Source organism: Monodon monoceros, unplaced genomic scaffold, assembly GCF_005190385.1.
Source record: "Monodon monoceros isolate NGI ecotype Baffin Bay Population unplaced genomic scaffold, NGI_Narwhal_1 Super_Scaffold_18, whole genome shotgun sequence".
Taxonomy (NCBI): Eukaryota; Metazoa; Chordata; class Mammalia; order Artiodactyla; family Monodontidae; genus Monodon; species Monodon monoceros.
The window spans coordinates 47635443-47655199 of record NW_021703774.1 but is presented as its reverse complement, the minus strand read 5'-3'; the positions used below and the strand labels follow the sequence as shown (position 1 = coordinate 47655199).

The 19757-nt window shown below is 35.1% G+C and overlaps 1 protein-coding gene across 2 annotated transcripts in view; it reads left to right on the top strand.

Annotated features, from left to right (window-relative positions):
* Nucleotides 1-19757, top strand: part of XPR1 (xenotropic and polytropic retrovirus receptor 1) — a 197598-nt gene that overhangs the window by 167800 nt on the left and 10041 nt on the right. For both annotated transcript variants that reach the window (XM_029228318.1, XM_029228319.1), the window contains exons 12-13: nucleotides 10591-10757; nucleotides 13930-14069. In XM_029228318.1, coding sequence (XP_029084151.1) covers nucleotides 10591-10757; nucleotides 13930-14069 — 307 coding nt within the window. The remainder of the gene's footprint in view (nucleotides 1-10590; nucleotides 10758-13929; nucleotides 14070-19757) is intronic.

The following is a 19757-nucleotide window of genomic DNA, read 5'->3' as shown; positions in this document are numbered from 1 at the left end:
GTCTTCTGCCCATTTTTGGATTGGGTTGTGTGTTTTTTTGATATTGAGCTGTTTGTAAATTTTGGAGATTAGTCCTTTGTCAGTTGCTTCATTTGCAAATGTTTTCTCCCATTCTGAGGGTTGTCTTTTCGTCTTGTTTATGGTTTTCTTTGCTGTGCAAAAGCTTTTAAGTTTCATTATGTCCCATTTGTTTTAGTTTTTATTTCCATTTCTCTAGGAGGTGGGTCAAAAAGGATCTTGCTGTGTTAAATCTTACACAATCTTATTTCCATTTTTAATTGGCTGTAATTTTAGCTTGTGTCTGTGGCTTAATTTTTTTCAGTTTAACTAAGAAAAAAGTTTCTACCCTTATGAATGTAGTACCTGAAGCTTTTTTACAGCTTCATAAAGTAAGCACTTGAAACGGTGTCAAAAACTTTTAGGATCCTTGTATTTCTTTGTAAAATAATTATGGTCAGTAGCATTCCATTTAGTTAAAGAAATGACACTGTGCCTTTTTGCAGGAGAGGAGGGAAAAACACATACCTTTATCCATTCCAGAATTATTATTATTTAGTTATTGATCTTTTCAAGGAATTGGCTTTTTGTTTCATTGATCCTTTTCCTCCATTTTTCATTTCAATTTCATTGATTTCTGTGTTTATCTTGATTACTTCCTTCCTTCTGCTTGCTTTGGATTTATTTTGCTTTTCTTTTTCTAGGTTCTTGAGGTGGGTTCTTAGACTATTTATTTGATATTTTTTCTGTTTTTCTCATGTACGCAGTTGTATGTATAATTATATGTATAATGCTATGCATTTTCCTCTCAGCACTGCTTTAGCCAAGTCCCACAAATTTTGATATGTTACATTTTCATTTTCATTTAGTTCAGTGTATTCTTTAAATTTCCCTTGAGACTTTGTCTTTGATCCATGAATTATTTAGTAGTGTGTTGTTTAGTTTCCAAGTGTTTGAAGATTTTTCTGTTATTGATTTTTTTGGCCTATCTTGCTATATGTTCATTGGGCACTTGAAAAGAATGTATGTTCTGCTGTTGTAGGGTGGAGTGTTTATTAGATCCTATTAGTTAATGATGTTGTTGAATTCTATATTGTTGCTTATTTTCTGTCTACTTGTTCCATTAGTTGTTGAGAAGGAGAGTTGAAATCTATAATTGTGGATTTGTCTATTTTTCTTTTCAATTTTATCAGATTTGCTTCATGTATTTTGCTACTCTGGTTGTTTGATGTAGACACAGTGAGGATTGCTACATCTTCTTCGTGGATTGACTCTAATATACTTATATAATGGCCCTGTCTGTTTACACTAATTTTCTTTGCTCTGAAGTCTACTTTATTTGATAGTAAAATAGCCACCCTGCTTTCCTTTGATTATTGTCTACATGATGCATATCTTTCCATACTTTTACCTTCAACATAGTTATATTATTATATTTGAAGTGAGTCCTTGTAGACAGGATGTAATTGGGTCATAGTTTTTAATCCCCTCTGCCAATCTCTTTTAAGTGATATATTTACACTATTGACATTCAATGTAATTATTGATATGTTAGAACTTAAATTAAGTATGCCATTTTCTTTTTTGGTTTTCTGCTCTCTGCTTTTTATTTCTCTGTATTTACTTGAATATTTTTAAATTCCATTTTGGTTTATCTATAACATTTTTGAGTGTCTCTCTTTGTATAGTTTTTTTAGTAGTTCTCAGTATTACATTGTATATACATAACTTATCACAGTGTCCTAGTGTCATCATTTTACCATTTTGAGTGACTTATAGAAACCTTACCTCCCTTTACATCTCTTTACCCTCCCCATTTATAATGTAATGGTCTTAAATATTTCCTCCATACATTTAGCACCATATCAGACAGTGTTATAATTTTTGCTTCAGCTGTCAAGCATACTTTGGAAAACTCAAGAGGAAAAGTACAGCCTATCATATTTACCAATATTTTTGCTTACTTGGTTCTTTCTTCCTTCTTGAAGTTCTAAGCTTCCTTCTTTTATTATTTTCTTTCTGTTTAGAGAATTCAACAATTCTTTCAGGGTAGATCTGCTAATATATTCTGTTAGTTTTCATTTATCTGAGAATGTCTTGATTTCCCCTTCCTTTCCTGAAGGATATTGAGTATAAGAATTTGTATACATTGAGTATAAAAATCTGGGTTTATAGTTCTTTTTTTTCCAGCTCTTGATAAATTTCGTGCTACTTTCTTCTGGCCTCCAGAAGATTTCTGATGAGAAATCCACTGTCAATCATATTGTTTTAAACCTGGCCGTTAAGGTATTGGGTTTGTCTTGACTGCTTTCAAGATTTTTATCTTTGTCTTTAGTTTTGAGAAGTTTATTTAGTTTTTTTTTTGCAGTACGCGGGCCTCTCACTGTTGTGGCCTCTCCCGTTGCGGAGCACAGGCTCCGGACGCGCAGGCTCAGCGGCCATGGCTCACGGGCCCAGCCGCTCCGTGGCATGTGGGATCTTCCCGGACTGGGGCACAAACCGGTGCCCCCTGCATTGGCAGGTGGACACTCAACCACTGCGCCACCAGGGAAGCCCAAGAAGTTTAATTTTAATGTGTTTTGGCTTTAGATTTATTTTATTTGAGGTTTGCTCAACTTCTTGAATCTGTAGGTTTATGTCTCTTATCAAATTTGAGGAGTTGTCGACCATTATTTCTTTAAGTACTTTTTCAGCCCCTCCCTATTCTTTCCTTCTGGGCTCCGATGACACAAATGTTCGATCATTTTTATGGTTCCACAGGTCCCTGAATCTCTTTTCTTTTCTTTCTTCTTTTTTCTTTTTTTAAATATATTTTCATTCCACTGTTCAGCTTTGTTAGTTTCTATTCTCCTGTTTTCCAGTTTGCAGACTATTTCCTCTGTCTTCTCTATTCTGCTGTTAACATCATTCACTGAGTTTTTTATTTTCGTTATTGTATTTTTCAGTTCTAATATTCCCATGTGGTTTTTCTTTATATCTTCTATTTCTTTGCTGAGACTTCCTATATTTTCATTGTTTCAAGCATTTCATAATTGTTCATAAAAGCATTTTCATCAAATAATTCCAGCAGCTCTCATCTCATTTTTGGCATCTACTGATGGACTTTTTACACTCAGTTTGAGATCTTCCTGGTTCTTGGTATGATTAGTGATTTTCAGTTGAAAGTTGGACATTTTGGGTATTATGTTATAAGACTTTGCAGATAGTCACACACACCTTAGTTATCCTTTGGATTCAGAACGTTTCCTGCTTTCACATGGTAGCACTAGCTGCCAACTAACAGCTTTGGCAGCATCACCTTCTTTGTCACAAATACTAGTGTATTTGTGTGATTATTTGAATATTTTGTTCTGTTTTGTACATTTTTATTAAAATGAGTGGGAATTATATGTGATAGTACACTTCATTATTGAAAATAAATGTCTCGAATTTAATACCATTAAAGCAAAGATGGAAATCATTAGGCATACTGAAAGCAGCAACGTTTAAACGTCATTGCCAACACTCATTCGATTTGAAGAGATTATCTGTGTTCTGTTGTAAAGAGTAAAAACGAAAAATGTCTGTAAGATGTTGGGAATAATGTCATTAAATATTATGTCTAAAAGACAAGGAAGATATAATAAGGGGTTTTATTTTCTTATTTTTAGTTCTCAGGAAACAAAATCCTCATATAACATGTACATCTGTTACTTGTCTTTTTCATATTCAGCTATATATGAGTTTTTAGGGACACATTGTATGTGTAGGCTGCCAGAAACCATGTTGCCTTCCCCAAGTATTTGTTGGAATGTAAGGCATTGTACAGAAAGTTTAAAAATGAGTAAAACACAGCACTTGCCCTCAATTCAATTTGGCAAAAATTAATTGAGTTCCCGCTGTGTGGAGTGGAGTATAGGCCTTGGAAAAATGCTGGCATGAGATCTTTCCCTAAAAGACATTACAATTTAATGGAAAATACAAACACATATACAGTTTACTCCATCGTAAAGTTAAATTCTTTTTAAAATGCTAGATAGGGTACAGTTTTATAGGAAAGAGAGAAAAAGTATGTTTATATCATAATAAAAGATAGTATAAGCACAAAATGTTTTATTAAAAATAATCATAGGAAGGAGATATTACCCTCTTTCTAAACTTACACATGTTAATTTGTCCTTTGCTAACTTTTATTATTAAATTTTTGTCATCTCAGAAAAGGGTATTAACTTGAAAAGGGTTTTCATGATAACTCTCATTGCTTTTCTCGAAACCTCCAACTCAGTCTTTCCCTCTTTACTTTTACAGACTACCTTTGTCTCCTATACCCTGAAAAACTTGAACCTATCAGGAGTCATTTTCCTTCAGCTACCTTCTACCTATATACATACTTATTTAACCCAAATCCATTCTCACCGTATTTTTCCCAGACTTTGGAACAAGGTTTCCCACCTTAGTGCTCTGACCTCATTTCCTCCTGTCTCTTTCAGGATCTTGCTCTGGCAGTCACCCCTTTTCGTTCCTAAATCTTCAATCTCTTCGTCACTACTGGCCCCTTCCCTTCAACCTATATATACATGCAACAGTCTCTCACCCTAAAAAGGCTTTCCTTGTCTCAGTAAGCCACCTGGTCTAATCTGTTTCCTTTTCTCATTCCTGTATCTCAAAACAGTACTCTGCCTTTCCTCACTGTCTCTATTCTAATAGCCACAATGACTTTATATAGTAATTTATTCTATACATTAATTATACATTAAAATAACATTTTAGATATATTAGATTAACAAAATATATTATTAAAATTAATTTTACCTGTTTCTTTTTACCTTTTAAATTTTTACCTTTTATGATTACTAGAAAATGTAATATTATATATGTAAGTCTTCCTCCAGCTTTTCATGTAGCTGGCTCCTTCTCATTACTCAGATATCAACTTAGAGACCTCCTCTGCCTGAACACTATCTAAAGGAATTCTGCCAGTCTCAGTCATGTCACCATGTTCTGTTTTCTTTCCTTTTTGTAATTTATTTATTTATTTTTGGCTGCACTGGGTCTTTGTTGCTGCTTGCATGCTTTTTCTAGTTGTGGCGAGCAGGGGCTACTCTTCATTGCAGTGTGCAGTGTTTTCTCTTGTTGCAGAGCACAGGCTACAGGCATGCAGGCTTTAGTAGTTGTGGCACATGGGTTCAGTAGTTGTGGCACGCGGGCTCAGTAGTTGTGGTGCACAGGCTTAGCTGCTCCGTGGCATGTGGGATCTTCCCAGACCAGGGTTCGAACCCGTGTCCCCTGCATTGGCAGGTGAATTCTTAACCACTGCGCCACCAGAGAAGTCCCCATGTTCTGTTTCCTTCTTGGCACTTTTCACTGTCTGAAATTGTCTTGTTTACTTGTATATCTGATCATTGTTTACCCCAACTAAAGTAGTAAGCTTCATTAGGGTAGGAAATTTGCCCATTGGTGAATAAGATTCACTACTGTGTGCCTGGTATCTAGAATAATATCTGGCATATAGTAAGTAGGTGTTCATTTGTTGAATGAATCGTTTCTATTCTTTGATATGGCTCTCTCTGCCTCACAAACCTGGCTAACTCAAGACTGTTAACTTTCAAGACTCAGCTCAAGTAGTACCCCCTCCAGGAAGCCTTTCCTGGCTGTTCCCGTCCTGAAAGCCTAACCTATTGATTCCTCCTGTATGCACAGTTCCACAGTTGCACTTTCACATTGTGCTTTTGTTTATTTTACATCTCTCCTCTTTTACACTTAGTCCTTAATAGTTCTTCAGTACCTTTCTGTTCTCTAAAATATACCTGGTTACCTGGTAGACATTCAGCATATGTTTGTTGAATGTAGAAGTAAACAGATTTTTCTTTGCAGCTGATCTTAAGTATTATAGCTATATAATAAATAACACAGCTTATAGTAGTAGACACTCAGTAAGCATTTGTTGAATGAATAAATGAATTCCTGTGTACTTTTTTATTATAAAAACAATATAGCAACATTAAACTCTTGTTTAAATCACTTATAAAATATCATCACCCTGATGGTAACTGTTTTCTTTAGCCCACTTTCTTCCTTTTTCTTTTAGTTTAATTATACAAATAAAACATGGATATGTATATATGGCTGTAAAAACAAAATTCAAATAATACATAAATACATAAAGTTAAAATGAATCCCTTTAATAATCTTACTTTCCTCATCAGGGATAGATACCTCTGTATTTCGATAAACATAAAGTTATATACAGTCTGAAATAATAATATGTGTATACTTTTTAAATTCTGTTTTCCACATACCTTAGAAATATTTTTAATGTTACTTAATAGTTTTATGGAACTATTATTTCAAGTTGAGTTGGACTTAGAGAAACAGTGCTGTCTAGTACAAAAAAAGTTCCTTGGTTAAAGATTCCTATTACTAGTTCCCTCATTTATCCTTAGGCCTAATGATTTCCATTTTTGTCTCAATCATTTTAAGATTATGAATTTTCTATAGTCACAGAGTTGGAAAGAGGCAGAGTCTGGATTCAAACCCAGATTTTGTGACTTCAAATACAGTTATCTTTCCACTTACTGACTGTCTTGCTGAACTTCAGCTTCCTTAACTGTAAAATGGGAATATAATGTCTGTCTTGCCTGTCCTAGGATAAATTGATAGCCAAACTCACTCATAACTCAGCTTACCTATATAGGTTTGAGCTTTGAAAACAGTGTCCCCAGTCTATTTTATTTGTTTCCTTATTTAATTTCAGATTAAAACCTGGTAAGCTCTTACCAGAGTAGAAAGGTTTTGGTTGAAAGAAAACTGTTCACTTTGTTTTTACACAGTGCCACTTTTTCATATTTAAAATATCCTTCCTGAAATATGACTCACAATGATGTCCATATGTAATTTTTCTGGTTTCTCTCTCAGCACTTTTCCCAACATATTATTTTGCTTTATCCTTCCTATGATGGTTAATGGGTACAAAACTCTAGGAAGCTTATTTTATTTGTTTTAGATTCACTAGATACCAATTACCATACATTTGTCTGGTATTAATTACGCTTCTAACATGGCCGGTGTGTAATAGAAGCTTAGTGTGGAATACCAATGACTTGATTTTCTGTGATTCTGAACATTACTAAAGTGGGCTACCAGAGTTAGCCAACAGAGAATTAGATGTAATTGCTTGCCTAAAGTGATAATATCTTCCCGGTACAACCTCTGAATACCAATGAAGGCAGATGATTTCAAGGAGAAGCACTCCTCATTTGGGAGATGGAAATGATCACGTAGGGTAGTAATTTTAAAAAGACCAAAATGTAGCATATGTAGACGAAATATTTGATTTCTTCAAATCATTGTTTGAAGAAGTTCATAAGATAAAAATCACTTATTATAAAATATTCTGTTAAAATATATTTTTTTAAGTCATTAAGTCCTTGTCTATATTTCATAGCAATTTCATAGAAATAATATGGGCTTAGAGGAAGGCAGTTTAGCCCATTGTCCCTTTTTTTTTTTTTTTTTTTTTTTTTTTTCTGGTACGCGGGCCTCTCACTGTTGTGGCCTCTCCCGTTGCAGAGCACAGGCTCCGGACGCGCAGGCTCAGCGGCCATGGCTCACGGGCCCAGCCGCTCTGCGGCATGTGGGATCTTCCCGGACCGGGGCACGAACCCGTGTCCCCTGCATAGGCAGGCGGACTCTAAACCACTGCGCCACCAGGGAAGCCCCATAGCCCATTGTCCCATTTTAAGAATTATATTCTGAAGATAGAACTTGTTTTAAAATCTAGAAGAAATAACAAAATTAGCACGTTACTTTTAGTTTCATTATCAATTCCTTTTAGGTCTTTATCTCTGTGTTGATCTTGTTTTGAAAATACAACAAGAGTGAATTTTATTATGTTGCTAAATTTGCTTTATTCTTTGCAAACCTTAGTAGATGAGTTATGGAATTTTTTTGAATGCAACCATGATGCTAATTATTGAACAATACAACTCGGCTAGATTCTATATCTGTGTATAGAATGAAGTGAACAGGTATGTTAGAACACATCCAACTAAACCTAGATAATAAGTAAATATTTTGTTAGACCTTTTAAATGATAATTTATATGGCACAATGTTATAGAATAAATATTAACCCAATTTGCTCTTGATGAAGAAAAGGTTTTGTGAAAATAGTTTAAACCTGAAAATGTGTTTATATCCAAGCTTGACTGTTCATTAGAATCAATTGTGGACCATTTTTAGAACTTTTGTTTCTGTTCCCTACCACTGACTTTCCAGGAGAAGAAGGTGAACAGTGGTGTGCTGGTATATATTTAAAAACTAGCTCTCGGGTGGGGATGGGAGCACTGATTTGCAGTGTTTGCTGATTTCCATGGTGTAAATACGGACTGCTACCATAACCAGTTTAAGCTACTAAGATGATTAACATGGAATGTTGGAAAAAGATGCATAGTATTTCCATTATATAGATACAATAAACATATATAACCTAAAAGAATAAATAATATCAAAATTTAGTAAAGTAATTAGGAAGTGATGAATTTTGAGTTTTCATTACCTTTGTTTTTAATATAGCTAATTATAAGTTTATGTAATTTAATTTTTAATAATGACTATGTTTAACAACCAGTTTGCAAAATTTTTGAAAATTTGACAGTTGGTTCATAAAGCTGGTACAGACTGATGCTAACACAACACTGGAGTTCAGAGATATCTGTATTTTTTTAACCAACTAAGTAATTCTGATGAAAGCAACCTGCCAACCCATTATTTTTCTGAAATACAGGTCTAATCCTAAGGCCCAAGAAGGGATTCCACAGTCAGACCCAAAATGTCTTTTCCAGCTTCATTTCAAATCATACCCACTCCCTCACATCCTCTGTGTTTCACCCACACTAGACTTAGCTTACTTGCAACTTCTCAAAAATACCTTGCAGTTTCCCACCCTCATGGCTTTTCATTATTTTCTTTTAGCCTTGAATAGCCTTGCCTCATCTGCCTGACTTTTGCAACACTATTTATCCTTCTAGAAATAACTCAAATGCTACTTCCTCTTATTTCCTACTGCTGGAAACAGTCCCATTCTCCTTGATGTTCTCATAGTCCTTTGTTTTTTTTTGTTTTTTTTTGTTGCGGTACGCGGGCCTCTCACTGTTGTGGCCTCTCCCGTTGCGGAGCACAGGCTCCAGATGCGCAGGCTCAGCGGCCATGGCTCACGGGCCTAGGCGCTCTGCGGCACGTGGGATCCTCCCGGACCGGGACACGAACCCACGTCCCCTGCATCGGCAGGCGGACTCTCAACCACTGCGCCACCAGGGAAGCCCCTATTTATTTTATTTTGAGCTCAAATTTATCATCAATAACAAATGGCTGTTTCAACTTACTAGATTATAAATGTCTAAAGGGTGCCTTTGAATAATACTGTACTTAACATTTTACTATCTAAAAATGATTAGTAAGCACTTGTTTTTTTGTTTGTTTGTTTGGCCGCACCGCATGGCTTGCAGGATCTTAGTTCCCTGACCAGAGATTGAACCCGAGCCCCAGCAGTGAAAGCACCGAGTTCTAACCACTGGACCACCAGGAAATTCCCAGCACTTGTTTATTTTAATAGGAAGGATTATGGATAATGCATGATACATCCTTTACTTTCTAAGCCTTTGGGAAACTAACCACAATTTAAACTTTTTTTGAATTAGATGACACCTTTTTTTCCTGATGATTGAGGTCCATATTAGTAGTAGTTATATACCTATATCCTATAACCAGAGAATACAAAGAACATCACGATGACTTTCAAACTTGTCAAAGAAAAGTTTCATAGAGAATATACAGAGCACTGGAGAGTGAAAAAGACTAGGTTGTGTAACTACCTTTGCAAATTATTTTTATTATTCTGATTTATTGCACTTTATAGTGTTCTCGGCATAAAACCCAAAGTTACATTATAGTGTTCCCAGCATAAAGTCACATTAAGCCTTTGCATCATTAAATAACATCCAAAAGAAGCAAACATATCATTCTTTGCTTTGTGATTTGAGAGAAATTTGCTTTCATATATGTTCGTAAGGATACATTCCTCATCAATCTGTTGCTTTCTGGCATTTTGCCTAGAATTAAAATTATCCGATTGCTTTCGCAATAAGTATTAAGATCTACATATATGAAGGAAATGTTGTTCTAAAGTAAAAACAATCCAAGAATTTCTTAAAGCAAATGCAGCACATTCCTTGTTACTGGTGTTTCATAAATTTTTTTCATCTTTGACCCTAAGCTGCCACCTGATGGCAAAAACTAAAATGACAACTTTTGTAATATTCAAAACCTCCATTGCAGTTATTTGAAATTTTATGTTTTCACCATAAAGCCTCTAAACTCTAAATGCACATTTGTACACATTTTGTGTATTTGATGAATGTTTGATAATTATTTGAACTTCAGAAGAATCAGATGTATTATTTAACTTTCGTTAGACAATGATCCTACTAAGGAGATTTCTTTTAAAATCTTATTTCCTTTATGGAGCTGGAGAAAGAATCTGTTTTGAAATTAGTTTTATTTAGTGAAGAATTTTACCTGAATCTAGTAATTTTCTCTTTCCCTTTTCTTTCTTCAGAACGAGGTCACTCAGACACCGTAGTGTTCTTTTACCTGTGGATCGTCTTTTGTATCATCAGTTCCTGTTACACCCTCATCTGGGATCTGAAGATGGACTGGGGTCTTTTTGATAAGAATGCAGGAGAAAACACTTTCCTCCGGGAAGAGATTGTATACCCCCAAAAAGTATGTACAAAGAGTCCTTGGGTTTATTTAAAGAAGAAAAACAAAACAACAACTCAGGTGTACCTATTACAATATATACCCAATCCCAACCTAATATAATTAGAGAAAATACTTACCAAAAAGTACTAATCCATTCAGTCAGCAAAAATGTATCAGATGTTTACTATATGCTAGAGGCTATAGGAAATAAAAACAAAGTAAAATTGTGGTTCTCAAGGAGGCCTTAATCTATATTCTAAACAGATAAGTAAACAGATTGCAATACAATGTGATAAAGACTAGAATAGAGGAATAAATAACTTACTATCATTTATGATTTATTTTGACCATGCAATTCCCTCCATGTCAAATGCCCTCTTTCCACTTTGTTTACCTTGCAAACTCTTGCTCCTTCTTTTTAAGTCAGTTTTTTACTTTCTCTAAGAAGCCTTTCTTATTTCTCCAAGCATAATTAGCCATTCGTACTAATCCTGTTTTACCCTATACAGACTTCCATTATGGCAATCGTCACACTGTATTTTAATTACCTGTTTAGGTATCTATATCCCTCACTATCCAGCATAGTCCCTGGCATACAGGGACTTAATGTTTGTGGAATGAATGAATAAATACTAGATTGAATGAGCAGCGCTATGAAAGCACGAAGGAAAGGGGAGTGCCTGACTTTGCTTGGGTGCATCAAGAAGGCTTCTCCTTTCATTTATTTCAATCAGTTTTCCTAAAGTTCCAATTTAATCCAAAAATACATGGATAATTACGTGGGAATTATTTTAGCATCTTATTTATATATATATGAATAAAAGGATGCGAGAGGCTGAGTTAAAAAGTCAAAAGGCCAAGAGTATCTTTACTCAGATATTGAAAGAAATTAAACAATGAACTGGGAATCCTTATAAGTGAATTCTAATCCCAGCTCTCTCACTAACTAGCTTTATAATTTCAGGCACCCAGACTACGGTGTATTCTTTTCTATAAGGTAGGGTGTTATAGTAGATTATCTCTTGATCCTTTCCCAGTCCTAAAATTCTGTGATGTGGAGGAGATTATAAATTGGGTCACTAATACTTTATACTATGTCAGAATGTCACCAGTACCTCAGAATTGCACTTTGAAAATGCGTGAATGTGTAGTATTTAATTGGTGATTAGGGAAGGCTGTTTTCAAGTGTGAGGATTAAAAATAAATGATAGGAGAGTGAATACGAAGAATAGTATATTAGGGTAACTTTGTGTAAACAAATGAAGGCAGAAAAGGAGATGTTTACTGACAGTGATTTTTTTTTTTAACATAAGCTGTAGCAATCCCAATGTGCGAATTTAGAATATATGACCAAGATACTAGATATATCTTTATAAGTCTCATTTGAAAAGAAAATCAAAAAAAGTAATAGTAAGCACAAGTCAGACAGCAGACATGCATTCAAGTAAAGATGGCCTTTTGTGGTCACCAAATGTATGTGCCTTATTGCTCTTTGAACTGTTCTTGCCTTACTGAGAGAGATAATACATTTATTTCTTGTTATAATGGTTGCTTTGATGAACTGTTTATATCTTTATATAAATATTCGTTCCTCCGTTTAAATAGTTCTAACTTTTTGATTTCTGTGTAATAAAGCTAGTTAATAGAATCAGTTTTTTTGTTATTATATATTTTCATGACCCTAGAAAATAAAGTATATGCTTTTGTACATTATGCTTTGCAAATGTATAAGAAAAATGTTCTAGGGATCACCGTACCCCTTTCAATTTTAAAAAGGCAAATATTGGAATAAAATTTATTCTTCTTAAAAAAGGAAGAAGCTATTTGCTGAGTCCAGTGGTACTTCATTTAAAAATTAACACAGCTATATGTACCTTAAAATCAGTTCCTCGGCATTAGCAACGCATACTATTGAGCACCATACCCAGGTCCAGGAAGCATTTTTGTTATCTCCATATTAAAACTTAACTTTTCTGCGTCTCTTGACCTCAAGTTAAGTGTATTCCTCCCAAAAGACCTTCAGTTTTTGGTAACATCAGCTCCCACATCAGTGAAATGTGGATCCACTTGACTGGCTCTTAAAGACACATGAAATTGCAGCTCTTCACTGAGAGGCCTAATAATGAGTTCACTGCATGTGGATTTATCCAAAAATTACATTATCGCTCTATTGGATGGATGGGGGAGGGAAGAGGGAGATATGTTAATGTGTTAAAAATCGTCATAAAATTCATCATAGTAAGCAGTGGATAATGTCTAAAATTGATTAATCAAGATATAGCAATATACACACATTATTTAGAAATGTGGAAGATAAATAATAGAAGAAATAGCTACAAATTTTGAAAATGTTTGTCTCTAGAGAATGGGACAAGAAGGGGACTGCTATTTCTTTTGTTTAATAGGCTTCTGACATGACTAGTATTCCTTTGTTAAATTTTTTAAAATAAAATAAGTGCTATGGCTTAATACATATCAGTTCTAGTTCCCATAAGATGTCATAACCTTTAAGTACATATTTTTAAAGAGCTAGATATCCAGAGATTAATAGTGAGAAAATCCGTGAATTACAGGTCTGGTCTATTGGCAGTTTGTTTACTTAAGACTTGTGTAGGTAAGCGTGGACTCTCAAATACTGGATACTAGTACCTGGAAAGATTAGTTGAGTGCTGTCTTCCTCATGTGAAAATGGAACATTCCTTAAATTTAACTATGTATGTGAAATCCAAGCTTAACTGACATCAAAAAGCAAGGCAAAATTTTTTCAGATGGAGGGTAAGGCAATTTGAGAATAAAAGTGCAAATAACAGAGTTAATAAATCTGCTAATATTTTCTAATATTAACTATTGAGTCATTAGTGTATCACATACACATTAGAGTATAATTTCAGTCAGATCAAGGATTTCATCTGGTTTGTATTTCTGGCGTCTAGAAGAGAGCCTGGTATACAATATGGGAATGAAGTTTATTTGTTAAATGATTACTGAAATTCAGTAAAACAATATTTATAAATTCATTTTAAATATTGTACCATTTAAGAAAAAAAAACTAAATTGGTGAAATCTTTATAAAATATAAAACTCTTTAACCTGTGCTTGTCAGTAGGATATGTGACTCTTGTTACTGTGCTAGGTGTGCTTATTTGTAAGAAACGTGATGGTAAGTGTACTCAATTTGCTTATTATTCCTCAGGCCTATTATTACTGTGCCATCATAGAGGATGTGATCCTGCGCTTTGCTTGGACTATCCAAATCTCAATTACCTCCATGACTTTGTTGCCTCATTCTAGGGACATCATTGCTACTGTCTTTGCTCCCCTTGAGGTTTTCCGGTAAGCAAACTACTGAAAAGTTTATCAAAGATTCTTTTTTACCTAAAAAGTTGCTCAATACTTATAAATCAGAATTTATGAAAACTTATACTTGAAAAGCTTAAATTTTCCAACTTTTCTCAAACTTTTCATCAGCCTCAGAGTTGGAAAATCCTGGCTGAAGGACTAAGAGATTAATTCTAACAAAGTTAAAGTAACTGCTGCTGATGACTTAGAAGCTTTTTTAGAATTGGGCTCCATTTGAACATCCAAATGGCTAATGAACATACGAAAAGGTTCTTAACATGCTTAGTCACCAGGGAAATACAAATTAAACCTACATTTGAGATACAGCTACTCACCTATGAGGGCTAAAATGAAAAATACAGACACACTAAGTATTGATGAGGATGTAGAACAATGGGAACAATTGGAATTCTCATACACTGCAGGTAGGAGGAAACTAGTACAACAGCCACTTTGGAAAACTCTTTGTCAGTATCTACCAAAGCTGTGCATGAACACCTGGGTATATAGTAAACAGGAGTGCTAACCTAAGGCCACCAAGACCCACATACAAGAATGTTCACAATAATACTATTTATAGCAGACCAAAATGGAGACTACCCAAGTGCCCGGCAATATAGAGTGGATAGATAAATTGTGGTATTTTCACACATGCAAATCTATCCAGTAATGAGAACAAAAGACTAAATAACAACATGAATGAATCTCACAGAGCAAAATATTAAGCAAAAGAAGTTAGACACAAGAGTATGTCCCTGTATGATTCCAAATTTATAAAGTTCAAAAGCAGGCTAAACTCATCTATGGTATTAGAAGTCAAAATAGTATTTGCCCTTGTGGGACAGTGACTGGAAGTGGCACCAGGAGAACCTCCTTGGGTGAGGGGTGGAGTAATGTTCTGTTTTTTGATCTGTGTGCTAGTTACATGATGGGTTCACTTTGTTAAAATTCATCATGCAGTGCCCATCATATTTGTCCACTTCTCTGAATGTGTGTTGTACTTAATAAAAGGTTTTTAGATCAAAAAAAGAAAGGAAAGAAAGAATTGGGCTCCATTGGAAGGGTCATGAGTGGAAATAAGGAGGTAAAAAGTCTTAGAACAGGAATTAGAATTAAAATCTTTTAAGAATCGTTTTTTGCAATTTAGCAATTTGGGTTATTCAGCCCAGCCTTCTCAGTGGAAACACTAAAAATACCAGATAAAATGTTTTTTTAATCTTCCTAAAAACATTAGTGATCTGACAAGATAGCCCAAATGCTAAGTGAAGGCAGATATCCCAGGATAAGCAGAACACTAAAGCCAATTTTGTGCTAAAGAAATTTGCCAGACCTAGAGACTTTGAGATTCATTTGTGATAGCCAATTCAAATTTGTATGCACCTAATAACATAGCTTGAAAATATGTAAAGCAAAAGTTGACACTGCTAAAAAGTAAAAGTAGATAAATTTACAATTTTAGAGAAGAATTTTAACATACTTTTCTCAGTAGTAAACAAGTAGTCAATTAACCAACTTGACCTAATTGACATATTTAGAGGACTGCATACAACAAGTACTAAATACAAATGCTACACATGGAACATTTACCAAAATTAACCATATTCTAGGCTGTAAAGGAAGTCTTAACAAACTTCAGAGGAGTAAAATCACAAAAAGATATCTGAAAATTCACAAATGTTTAGAAAATTAAGCATCACATATATAAATAACCCATGGTTGAAGTTGAAATTGCAATGAAAATTTTAAAATATTTTGAATAGAATGAAATTGAAAATGTAACAAAAGAAAAGGTGAAATATAGCTAAAGCCATGCTTAGAGGGAAATGTATATAACCTTAAATGTATATATTAGAAAAGTATACAGCTCCATATTAGAAAAAAGATTTAAATAGCAAATCAAACCTCAAAAAAAGTAGAAGGAAGAAAATATAAAGAACAAATTAATGGAATAGAAAACAGACATATAATAGAGAAAATTAACAAAGCTAGTTAGTTCTTTTAAAAGACTACTAAAATTGTTAAAATGTCTAAATAGTACTGATCAAGGAAAAAAGGAAATAAGGCACAAATTACAAATATCAAAAATCCTAAAGATGTTTTTTAAAAGAGCATGACAATATTATGAGCAACTTTGTGCCAATAAATTTAGAAATTTAAGCAGAGTGAACAAATTCCTCAAAAAAGCACAATTTACCAAAACCGATAAAGAGGAAATTAAAAATCTGATAGGTTTATATGTAGTAAAGAAAACAAATCCATATTAAAATTCTTCCTACAAAGAAAACTGCAGGGAATTCTTCCACATATATGAGGAGGAAACATCAGTTTTACACAAAACTCTTTTAGGGAAATGAGACAATGAAAGGAACACTTCCCAGTTCATTTTGTGCAGCCAGTATGACTTTGATGTGTGAACCTACAAAGATATTTCTTATGTCCAGGGATGCAAAAATCCTAAACAAAATATTGGGTAATGAATCCAACAATATATAAAAAGGATAATACATCACAACCAAGTTAGGTTCATTCCCAGAATGTAAGATGTAATATTCAAAAATCATTTAACATTTAAAAATCAATCTATGTAACTCACCACATTAATGAATAAAGGGGAAAACAACCCTCAACAAATAAAGAAAATGCCATTGAGAAAAGTCAATGCCTGTTTACGAAAAAAGTAAACACTACAAAAAAATAAATAATAAAAAAAAGATCATATTTAATGGTAAAACACTGTAAGTTCTCCCTGGAGATCAGGAATGAGATAAGTATGCGTGCTGTCACCACTTCTATTTAACATCATACTGCAGGTATAGCTAGTGCAATGAGGAGATAAAAAGTATAAGGATTAGAAAGGAAGAAATAAAACTATGATCATTCATTGGTGACATGACTGTATATGTAGAAAATTCAAAAGAATTTACAAATAAGCTATTAGAATGAATATATAAGGTTGACATAAATTAATATTCTAAAAAAGTCACGAACAACTAGAAAATGAAATTTTAAAAAAACATACCGTTTTGAATAGCCCTGGAATGTATCAAATACCTAAAGGAATAAATTTTTTTTTTCTTTTTTGCGGTACGTGGGCCTCTCACTGTTGTGGCCTCTCCCGCTGCGGAGCACAGGCTCCGGACGCGCAGGCTCAGTGGCCATGGCTCACGGGCCTAGCCGCTCCGCGGCATGTGGGATCTTCCTGGACCAGGGCATGAACCAGGGCATGAACCTGCTGCATCAGCAGGCGGACTCTCAACCACTGCGCCACCAGGGAAGCCCTAAAGGAATAAATTTAATGAAAGATGTATGTATGTGAAAATTGACAAGACAGTTCTAGAATTTATATGGTAGCAGTAAGGATCAAGAATATCCAAGACTATCCTGAAAAGAACGAAGTAAAGGACTTATACTCTCAAATATCAAAACCTATTATATAACTACCATAAGTAAGACAGTGTCTGACGAGACAAAGAAGAGACAAATAGGCCACTGCAATAGAATAGGGAGTCCAGAAACAGATCCACACATTCATTGACACTACCTGATTTATGACAAAGGTGGCTATATAACAGTGGAGAAAAAAAGGTTCTTTAATAAATGATATTGAGTCAACTGGATATCCATATGGGGGAAAAAATAAATCTCAACTTCCACTGCATAATGTATGCAAAATCAATTCCAGGTGGATTGCAGAGCTAAATATGAAAGGTAAATCAATAAACTCTCTAGAAGATAACATAGGGGGGCCATACAGGCAGCTTTAGGTATACGGTAATTTTTTATTTCTTGTTTCTGAGTGATAATTACACACTGTGATCACTTTATAATAATTAACCAACCTGCACACTTAAAATTTGCACACTTATATATTTATGTTGTGCTTTAGTTAAAATGCTTATTTAAAAAAAAAAAAAAAAGGCAGCCCAAAAGAAAGGATTATCTTTAAAGAAATGGCTGTTAGATTCACAGCTGACTTCTCAACAGCAACAGTGGACGTCAGAAGTCATTAAAATGGTATCTTAAGTGTGCTGAACGAAAATAACTCCCTACCTAGAACTCTTTACCCAGTGAAAATATCTTTCACAAATGAAGATGAAATAAAGATATTTTTAGACAGGTGTATAGCTTTCCTCCGAGTCATGATGGGCACATATATCAGGATGGCCTGATAAAATAAGATTGAATCTGGAAGCAGTATACTTGTTGCTGTCAGTGCTCTCTCCAAACCATTTGTCAACCCTCCTTCCCCTCTTCACTTTCTCAGATGTCTAGGTTTGGGACCTGAAATTCTCCATCACCAATAACGCCTCCCCGCAAATACTCCTTTCTCTTTCATGTATGCTGCTTTATACATTGAAAAAAAAAATTTGTTCTAGTAAAAAGAGGGAGCTCAATTACTTTTTTTTTTTTTTTTGCGGTACGCGGGCCTCTCACTGCCATGGCCTCTCCCGTTGCGGAGCACAGGCTCCGGACGCGCAGGCTCAGCGGCCGTGGCTCACGGGCCCAGCCGCTCTGCGGCATGTGGGATCTTCCCGGACCGGGGCACGAACCCGTGCAGACTCTCAACCACTGCGCCACCAGGCAAGCCCAATTACTTTTTTATTCTTGATTTTTTTCTCTTTAAAAAATTATCTGCGGGGCTTCCCTGGTGGCGCAGTGGTTGAGAGTCTGCCTGCCGATGCAGGGGACACGGGTTCGTGCCCTGGTCCGGGAAGATCCGACATGCCGCAGAGTGGCTGGGCCCTTGAGCCACGGCCGCTGAGCCTGCTCATCCGGAGCCTGTGCTCCGCAACGGGAGAGGCCACGGCAGTGAGAGGCCCGCGTACCGCAAAAAAAGAAAAAGAAAAAACATCAGCTTCATAATAGAATCAGATGTTCTATCACCCATTTAAAGCAAAAGCAAAAAATCTCCTTTGAATCTTCCTCCAACTACTGCCCATTTTTCTGCTCTCCTTTACAGCAAAACTCTTCAAGAGCTGTCTGTACTTGCTGTCTCTGTTCTCTGACTCCTCCCCCATTCTCCCTTTAATTCAACTCAAGTCTTCTTTTCCCAATACTCAAACTAAATTGCTTTCGTTAATAATCAATAATAATAATAGCAAACACTTATGTATTGCCTTCTATGTACCTGGCACTGTTCTAAGCCCTTTACATGTATTAACTTAGTGAATCCTCACAACAGTCTTGTGAGATAGGTACTGTTACTGTCTTATTTTACTAATGAAGCATAGGTTAAGTAAATCATCCAAGGTTATTACACCTAGTAAGTGGCAGCATCCATGATTTGAATCTAGACAGTCTCCCAGAATCTGTGCTCTTAGATCATACTGCCTCTTTATCCTCTTTATGTAAATCCAGTGGTTAGTTCTCTGTACTTATCTTATTTTACCTCTCAGCAAAGCACTTTCTTCACTTGATTTCTCAGAAACTACACTCTTCTGTCTCACTATCTATTCCATCTCAGTTCCTTTACTGGTTCTTCTTCCTCTTCCCAAATTGTAAATATTGGAGTGCTCCAGAGTTTAATCCTCTTTAATCTTCTCTCCTCCACTTATATTATTCCTAAACCCATGACTTGAAATACTGTTCTTATGCTGTCTATAGTCCTAGACTCTCTTGAACTGCAAACTCATGTCCATGTAGCTACTGAATTTTCCTCTTGGATATCTAATGGCTCTGGCC